Source organism: Asparagus officinalis, chromosome 1 (genome assembly GCF_001876935.1).
Source record: "Asparagus officinalis chromosome 1, Aspof.V1, whole genome shotgun sequence".
Lineage (NCBI taxonomy): Eukaryota > Viridiplantae > Streptophyta > Magnoliopsida > Asparagales > Asparagaceae > Asparagus > Asparagus officinalis.
The window spans coordinates 59396564-59406043 of NC_033794.1; the positions used below are offsets into that span (position 1 = coordinate 59396564).

The window sequence follows — 9480 nt, forward strand, 5'->3', positions numbered from 1 at the left end:
TAATAGCTTATTTAGGTTCTCTCGACAGGTCAGTCCTAGAACTGATGAGAGGAAGAGCTGATATTTTGTAATAGCTTATTTAGGTTCTCTCGACAGGTCAGTCCTAGAACTGATGAGAGGAAGAGCTGATATCCCACTTTGTTGGGTCAGTCCTAGAACTGATGAGAGGAAGAGCTGATATCCCACTTTGTTGAGATATTTTGCTTTTGGTTCATATTTCCTTTGTGAAACGGGAATTCCTATTACGACCCGACTCTCTTGTTGTGCTGCCAAGGTACTGCCGAAATTTCCGCTGCGTGGACCACAATGTCCTAACATCAATCTTATGCTGTAAAGTGAATAGAGAAACACATATGTTAATAATTATTTATGTAAAGATATATGTTTGCCTACAATTTAGATGATTACTTAGAGGTGTTTGGAGAGGCTTGTTTTCTTAGTTCAAACTAGCTTTTAAGCTAGCCTTTTCATTTCTATTTATTGGTAAAACACCAAATAAGTTAGCTTATAAGTCTTATTTTAAAACACAGATATACCCTAGCTTTTAGAAAACTAGTTCATAAGCTTACATAAATAAACTAGGTTTGACCAAATAAATTACTATTCTACCCAAAAAAAATTTATAGTATTTTTATCATAAAAATCAAAAGCCACTAAATGCTAGCATAACTTATAAACTTTTAAAAAAGCCTCAAAATCTCTTTCAATTAATGCAGAAGTAAAATATTTTTCAACGTATTTTCTTTTTCGTGAAGCATTGTTAGGATGGTTTCATTATCTTTCATTCGAATGAAATTGTTCGTTTTTTTATAATATTTCTTAAGATCTCTTCTCTAATAGATTTTTTTAATATCATCACTACATAAGAAATTATCTTTCCATTAAGTTCGATTACTGCTTTCTAATCGTGTCTCATTTATAAAAAAACACATTAATAATGTGAGTTAATTTGCAATTATTTCTATATTGGGAAACTATGACAACTACCGGGATATAACTGGTTTCAAGTGAACTGAAGTTAGGGGATTTTTGTTTCCATGCAAGGGAAAAATGAAAAATGAGAAAGTAACTTATTTTTAACATTTTAGGGGATGTTTGCTTTCATACAAGTGAAATATGATAGTGAGAAAATAACTTTCTTTTAACATTTTAAGTGTTTATTTGCATACAAGTGGTTATGGAAGTGAAACGTAAGAAAATTATTATGTAGAATTTAATACAATTTTAACTTTTACTGAGAAAATAGTGAAGTAACATGAAATGACAAAAATGGTAACCAAATTTAATTAAATAATTTTAATTATATTTACTAATTAGTCCAATTTTGCCACATCATTTTCACAATGCACTTTCAACAACAATTTTAATTTTCAAACAAATATTATATTCTACTTGCATGTTGATGTGAATGTGAAAGTCATTCGTGAAAAAAATAACTTGCACAAATTCAATTCACTTTCGAATTGCCAAACATCTTATTAGATGCTTTTATGTAAGTGATTACGAAAGTAAAATGAAAGAAACTTGCTACGTAAAATTTAACGCAACTTTGAGTTTCCCTAAAAATGTGGTGAAGTCACTTGAAAATGACAAAATAGTAACCAATTTTAATTAAAGAATTTTAACTACATTCACTAGTTAATCCTATTTTGTCACATCATCTTTATATTACACTTTCAATAAGAATTTTATTTTTCAAACAAACATTGTATTTCACCTACATTGACACGAGTGAAAGTTATTTGTAAAAAATAGTAACTTACATGTATTCATTTCACTTTCTAATTGCCAAACACCCTCTTAATGTCTCATACACTCCTATAAAATGTAACCCTCCACATAGGAGAATTATATACTTCTAAAAAAAGTCAACCCCAACCTCCACCCAACCCCTACCCCCCCAAAAAAAAAAAAAAAACACACCAAACCCCCCACCCCCCCCCCCCCCAAAAAAAAAAAAAAACGACACAAACAAACCACCCTCACCCCACCTCCTCCACCCCCATAGTTTGGTTGTTTTTGAGATAGCCCCCTTAAGGTTTAAAGAAGTTCCTTAATCTCTTTTAAGTTTGATCCTTTTGAGATAAATCCCCTAAAGTTTGAAAATATCACTAAACCCCTCTTAAAATTTGTCAAATGACCCCCTAACTAACTCCATTATATCTGACTATGCACGTGAACATCCCTTACTTGCATTTTACGTTAGGATTAGAGATTTAGTTTAAATTAATTTAATTTAATTTCATAATTAGATTGTTAATTTAAGAGGGTATTATGATCTTTTTACCTGTTCACCTAGCATCGTTAGACGGTTTATTAGTTGAAAATTTTTAAAACGTTTTAGATGTTTTGTGAAGAACCCCAATCTTAAGATGATTTTATTGACATGTTTAAAGTTTAGAAGGGACATTAAAAAGTTAAGGGGGTTATCTCAGAAAGGACGAAACTTTGGGGAGATTTTTTTGGTGGGGGTGTTGTTAATATCTTTCGTCAAAGTAAATACATGTTTCATGATCTTGTTCAAGAGTATTTTCAACGGTATTTCAAGTTGAAATTATTTAGTTTTAGCGATTTATCAAAAATAATGTGATTATATATATGGGAATTCTTCATTGTTATGGATCACCCTACTATTGACTTTTGCTGAATTATTACATTGTCGAGTCAACCCTTTTTATTTTATAGCTTGCATCTCCTCTATTCACTCTTTTCAGGCACTTTTTTTGTCTTTTTCTTTTTTTTTTAATTTTTTATCTTTATCTGTTGTTGAGCTCAGACAGCCAATGGTTAGTCTTAGATCTAGTCAACTATTATCCTCCGTAGATGTGATTAGTGACTCTTTAATTAATTAGTAAATTAATTAAGTAAGAAACTGAACATATGCTCTACTAACTTGCATTATAACTTGAGTCGACTTTGCAGTTGTCATGTCTCTTTCTAGAGCTACAATAACTCAAATCAAGCCCATTATTGAATTTAGTGCTAATCATGATTAATTGAAAGAGAACGTGTAGAGACAATGGGGGCACATTTGCAATTTGAAGTTCAATTAGCGGGTCAAATCAATCCCGTCAAACTAATTAAGTAGTCACGCTAATTATATCTTTTTTTTATTAGAATATTAGATTAAGCTTGAACATTTGCTAATTACTTGTTCTCTAATTAATCAATATTTTCTCTCTTTTAAGGACAAGATATTCTTAGGATCTCCATAAGGACCAAGTGGCATACATCAAACCCCATAAGAATAGGCTTTGTGGTGTACAGTATGCCAAAAAAAAAAAAAAAATCGTTTAGGAAAATTTCTCCTCTCCATAAATGATTTGTATCACATGGCTTCCTCTTATTAGTGTAGTGTATGCCATCTTGGTGTTAAAAAATCAGGTTTTCTGGGTTTAATTAATGTTGTTATCGGTCATTTAAACGATAAAATAGCTTGCAGTGAAAAAAAGGTCGACTTTTTGATATATACCCCCAACTTATAGCTATTTTTAAATTTACCATTGAAATAATTGTAATTTTAATTTTGCCACTTAAATTGCTTTCTTCAGTCAAGTTTAACCCCGCCTCAAATGGTGCTAGAATTTTAACAGTATTTGCCTTTAAATTATATCCTTATACCCCTGTATGAGTTGATACTGAGAGGTATCTCCTTCATTTTCCTTCGTTTATGCCCTTCTCCTATCTTCTCTTCTGTTTCATGTAGATCCACCATCTATTCTCTCGTCCAAAACCTATCAAAATTGAATAACCACGCGCTGTCAATTCTGTAACTTCATGTTTACTCACTTTCTCCGCGCTCATCATAGGAAAATTAATCATAGCAGCAGATCGAATGGGCTCACCACAGATCAATCACGTCGACATCGGGCCGGCCAGTTCTGGAGGGTTATCGAGTGAGGGATGTCAATTAATCTCAATGTGAGGATAGAATAGTCATTTTCTAAAATATTTGGTTGTTTTAACAGAATATTTCATGGCCCAAAAAAGCTCAATGATCCATGAAGAAATTGGGTCAAGAAATCTGTTGCGCAACATACAAGCTGGCAGAAGTATTTTTGGAATACTGTCTGGCGAAATTTCACTGTGATTGTTTTCCATCTTTAGGAGATTAGCAGTTTTATTTGTTTCCTTTTCTTGAGCACTTAGCTTAATTGTATTTGCTTCTCCTTGTATAAAAAGAGACATATATCATTGCTATAGCTTGTAACATATACAAAAAGAAATTCATAATTAATAAACTCTGGGAGGGAGGGAGCTTTCTGGGAGTCTTGTGTCTCTTTTGTTTTTTTTCTACATGGTATCAGAGCCAAGTTGATTGGTTGTACTGATTGCTGATGGCTATGCCGAAGGTGATCTAGATACTCCATCTATTTCGTTCTTGCTGCCTTCGTTTCACTGCTTGACGAAGTTGCTTTGTCCTTCCTCCTGACGATATATCAGGTTTCTTTCTTCATACTGCAAACGAGCAGAAATTTCTCATTGTACCCAACCCGTTAACCTTCTCTGGTACTGTCAGAGTTATTTTTACACATTCACCCCTTATATTTGCGTTTTTACCAATTGATCCTATGGCTGACGAAAATCATGAAAAACCTAATAAATCCCTTGTCAATTTTTTGTTGAATGGTGATAACTACCTAAACTGGGCCCGAGCCATCAAACTGGCACTTGGAGGGCGGTCTAAGCTCGAGCACATCCTTGGCAGAACTAAGACTGTAGGTAAAACGCCAACAACAGAGACAGAGCAAGAGAGAAAAGATGCTGAATGGGAAGTGAATGATCTGCGGGTTATGTCACAGATCCTAAATTCCATAGAACCGAAACTCTACGGTATTTTTGCCTATACAAACAATTCTAAAGAATTGTGAGATTCTATTTTTGAAATGTATGGAAATGCTAACAATTCTTCTCGAGTTTTTGAAATACAGCAAAGTATCTCATCTCTTAAACAAGAACAAGATCAGTCCTTTCTGGAGCACTTTGGAGCCTTCAAGCAGAAGTGTGAAGAGCTTCATCAGTACCGACCCATCGCTGCAACAGTGGTGGAATACATCAAACGAGAGCAACAGGACCAAATCTTTTACCTTCTGGCTAGTCTCACCTCCGATTATGAAGAAGTAAGAAGAGAGATTCTGATGCGATCAGAATTGCCATCACTCAACTCTGTGTGTGCGCCATCATCCAGAGTGAAGAGACTCGCAAGAGAGTAATGGGAAAAAGAGTAATTGCTCCTTCTCAAAATTCTGAAAACTAGGCACATTTTTCTAGCTCTAAAACTGTTGACAATAACAAATGGACCAAGGGAAAGGATAAGAAAGGAGCTTGGTTTTTCTGTGACCATTGTAATCGAAGTGGGCACTCCAAAGAGAGGTGCTATGTATTACATCCTCAACTCAAACCTTCACGCAATCGGTCTAATGAGGCAAATCTGGCGGCAAATTCTGAGAATGATGGTATTCAACATAAATTGGAGCATATCACTAAACAGATCGACTTTCTAATGAAGAAGTGCACCACTGATAATGAATCGGCTCATGCTGATCCAATTGGAGAGTCCCATGTTGCTCAACATACTGGTAATGCTTCTACTCTCTCTATTTTTTTTTCCAAAAATCATTATAGACTCAGGAGCCACCAACAATATGTTCACCTCCAGTGAATTGTTAACAAAGTTCCAACCCGGAACAAGTTACTCACATGTTACTGTAGCAAATGGTCTGGTAATACCTACAAAAGGAACATGAACAGCTCGCATTTTTCAAAAGATATAGGTGTTACTGTGGTACAAGATTTAAAGGCAAATTTGCTATCTATCAGTAAATATACTAATCAACTGGGTTACAATGTTCTTTTTACTCCTCAGAAAGTAGTCTTTCAGGACAAAAGTTTAGGGAGGACGATTGGTGAATGTAGCCTAGTCAATGGATTATACGTATTAGAGCTGGATCAGTTAGCACTCTCTACAGTAAATACAACCTCTTCTCAACTGTGGCACAAGAGATTAGGCCATCCGTCTGACAAAGTCACAAAGTCTTGAAACATTTAAACTTTTCTTTAATTCATGATTTCAATAACTTTGAACCTTGTCAATTTGCTAAGCTTCATAAGCTACATTTTCCTGAGCATTCTAATACATCTAATGATGTGTTTGATCTTGTTCATTCTGATGTGTAAGGAAATGCACCCGTGGAATCTAAAAAGGGTTTTAAATATTTCGTCACATTTATTGACGATAAATCCCGTGCAACTTGGTTATATTTAATCAAATCCAAAAAGGAGGTATGTGAGAAATTTCAATTCTTTTGCAAAATGGTTGAAAATCAATTTGATAGAAAAGTTAAAACTCTTAGAACCGATAACGGTACTAAGTACCTAAATCATGCTTTTCAAACTTTCCTGCGTAGCAACGGTATAATGCATCAAACTTCCTGCGTTGGTACTCCCTAACAAAATGGTGTGGCTGAAAGAAAAAATCGACACCTACTTGAAATAACCCGTGCCTTGCTTTTTTCAGCCAACTTACCTAAAACCTACTGGGCTGATGCCGTCCTCACTGGGTGTTATTTGATAAATCGACTTCCTAGTCAGATTCTTGACTTTTGAAGCCCAATGGAAATTCTATACATTAGGAAAATCAATTTGTCTCACTTGTGTGTATTTGGTTGCGTTTGTTATATACATTCACAAAATGCAGGGAAATTAGATCCACATGTACGAAAATGTATCTTTGTTGGTTACTCTTCCACACAAAAAGGATATAGGTGTTATGACCTAAAACAGAAACGTGCTTTCGTCTCTAGAGATGTACGGTTTGATGAAAATAAAATGTTTTATGCGACAGAAAATCAGGGGGAGATAACTGCATATAAAGATTTTCAGATCGTTGCAATTCCAGTGGATCACCAATATGGGCCCAGCCAAATTAAAAATAGCCAAAATGAGCTGTTGGTAGAAGATATCAGCAATTTTTCTGCAACTCGTGATAGGCCTAGCATTGCTAATGGAACGGATTCAACCTATGAAGATCCAAACCCAATGCATGAAGACGAGAACACGCCATCTAGGCCCGAATCAGGTGGAAGCCCTATGGCAGATTCTAACAGGCCCGAAAATGAAGAAGTTCAAGTGCATGCAGGAACATCACTTGTGCGAAGATCAACCCGTGTAACAAAACAACCTGCCAAGTCCTAAGACTTTGTGATTTACCACACCACACCATATCCAATACAAGAAGTTGTCAGGTATGATAAAATTTCACCAAAGTTCTATTCCTTCTTAACCCAAATTGAAAAGGGTTCTGAACCAAACAACTTTGAGGAGGCCAAACGAGATAATAATTGGGTTAATGCCATGAACGATGAACTTGATGCGTTAAAACGAAACCAAACCTGGGATCTTGTCAAACTACCTAATGGAAAACAAACTGTAGGGTGTCCGTTGGATTTACAAAATCAAGTACAAAAGTGACGGAACATTAGAACGGTATAAGGCTAGATTAGTTGATAAAGGGTATACCTAGACTTACGGAGTATATTACAAGGAAACTTTTTCTCCTGTGGCCAAGATGAATACTGTCCGCACTCTCATGTCAGTCGCAACCAATTATGACTGGCCACTATTTCAAATGGACGTGAGAAATGCCTTTCTCCAAGGGGATCTCGAAGAAGAAGTTTACATGGACTTGCCACCTGGTTTACCTATGCCGAGAGAGAGTGGTCTGATCTGCGGGTTAAAAAAGGCGATTTACGGCTTGAAGCAGTCACCAAGGGCCTGGTACGGTAAGCTGAGTTTGGCTCTTGTTAAGGCGGTTTTAAAAAATGCGAGGCAGATTCTTCAATGTTCACTAAGACTTCAAACAAAGGTATCATTGTTATCTTAATCTATATGGATGATTTGGTGATTACAGGAAGTGATCTAAGTGGCATAGAAACCCTGAAACATCACCTGAGTCTTGAATTCGATGTTAAGGGCTTAGGTAATCTAAAATACTTTCTGGGTATTGAAATTGCTCACTCTCACAAAGGTTTGTTTCTTTCTCAAAGAAAATATGCTTTGGACCTACTTAGAGAAACAGGTAAGTTAGTTACCAAACCAGCCCATATTCCCATGGACTTTAGTCAAAAAATACCATTGATCATGAACCCCATGAAGATATTGGCATGTTTCAAAGACTTGTGGGAAAATTAATATATCTTACTATTACCAGACCTGACATAGCGTATGCAGTAAGCTACGTGAGTCAGTTTATGCAAAAACCCATGAAGGGTCACTTGGAACTCATTAATCAAATATTAAGGTATTTAAAATCTGCGCCAGGAAGAGGCATTTTAATGAGAAAACATGGTCATGTTAATATAGTGGGTTATACTAATGCTGACTGGGCCGGAAGTCTGCTTGACAGAAAGTCCACTACAGGCTTCTACAAGTTTGTAAGAGGAAATGCAGTTACTTGGAAAAGTAACAAGCAGTAGTGGCTAGGTATAGTATAGAGGCTGAATATAGGGCTATGGCAGGCGCAACAAGCGAGATCATCTGGTTAAGGTTATTGCTTAAAGAGTTGGGGCACAATTCGGATAATAGTCCTACTACACTATTCTGTGACAATCAAGCTGCAATACACATTGTGACGAATCTAGTTTTTCACGAAAGGACTAAACACATTGAGGTGGATTGCCATTTCGTGTGAGAGAAGATCTTGAACAAAGTCATCGAATGCAAGGATATATAAACTAACACAAGGGTGATATAATCAAACTATAAAAGTGATAGGGCAAAATATACAAGAGTAAATAAACTAACACAAGGGTGATATAATCAAACTATAAAAGTGATAGGGCAAAATATACAAGAGTAATAGGAAATGTCGATATAAGATAAATGCATAAGCAAATGTGATAATGACAAACTCAAACACACTCAAATGATCACGGAGTTCGGACCTTCCGTCCTACGTCTCCGCTCCCTCCTCCCGGGAAGAAATCCACTATCACAACCGGGTTTTCTACGTTCACCCGAATAACGTTTACACCTCACAATGTTGGTTTTCAACGCTCACCGATCAATGTAACACTCACACTCACAATATCAGTTTTCAACGCTCACCGATCAACATTCACTCCTCACACTCGGTTTTCTATCTCACCGAAAACTTTACAATCTCACAATGTAACAAACAATAAATTTGTTCTCTACAATAGATGAGAACACAATGAAAGCTCATACTCAATTGTTACAACTCTCACCAACCCAAATATACTATGTATAAAAATACAATAAGCTCAAGTGGGTGTGTGTAAACAATGAGTGAAATAAAATCAACTAAACTCAATTGCTTAAAAGCTTTTTAAACAAACTTTAAACAAAACTTAAACTCTTGTTAAAACATTCTAAAACTTTTTTAAAACATTCTCATTGTATATGAAATGATAAATACAATAGGGTATATATAGGGTAGAAGAAATACAAACAATTTCAGGT

General features: G+C 35.5%; 1 protein-coding gene across 1 annotated transcript; it reads left to right on the forward strand.

The window, feature by feature from the left end:
* LOC109834849 (uncharacterized mitochondrial protein AtMg00810-like) lies at window positions 7568-8474 on the forward strand. The gene is made up of 3 exons (XM_020402866.1): window positions 7568-7781; window positions 7910-8077; window positions 8320-8474. The coding sequence occupies exons 1-3, from the start codon at window positions 7568-7570 to the stop codon at window positions 8472-8474; spliced, it is 537 nt and encodes a 178-aa protein (XP_020258455.1).

Bases quoted from the DNA above. Each gene is read 5' to 3' on its own strand.
- LOC109834849 (XM_020402866.1), top strand. From the start codon at position 7,568: ATGAATACTGTCCGCACTCTCATGTCAGTCGCAACCAATTATGACTGG. The intron at 7,782-7,909 runs GTAAGCTGAGTT...TGGTGATTACAG, and splicing joins GTCACCAAGGGCCTGGTACG to GAAGTGATCTAAGTGGCATA. The intron at 8,078-8,319 runs GTAAGTTAGTTA...AATCTGCGCCAG, and splicing joins GGACCTACTTAGAGAAACAG to GAAGAGGCATTTTAATGAGA.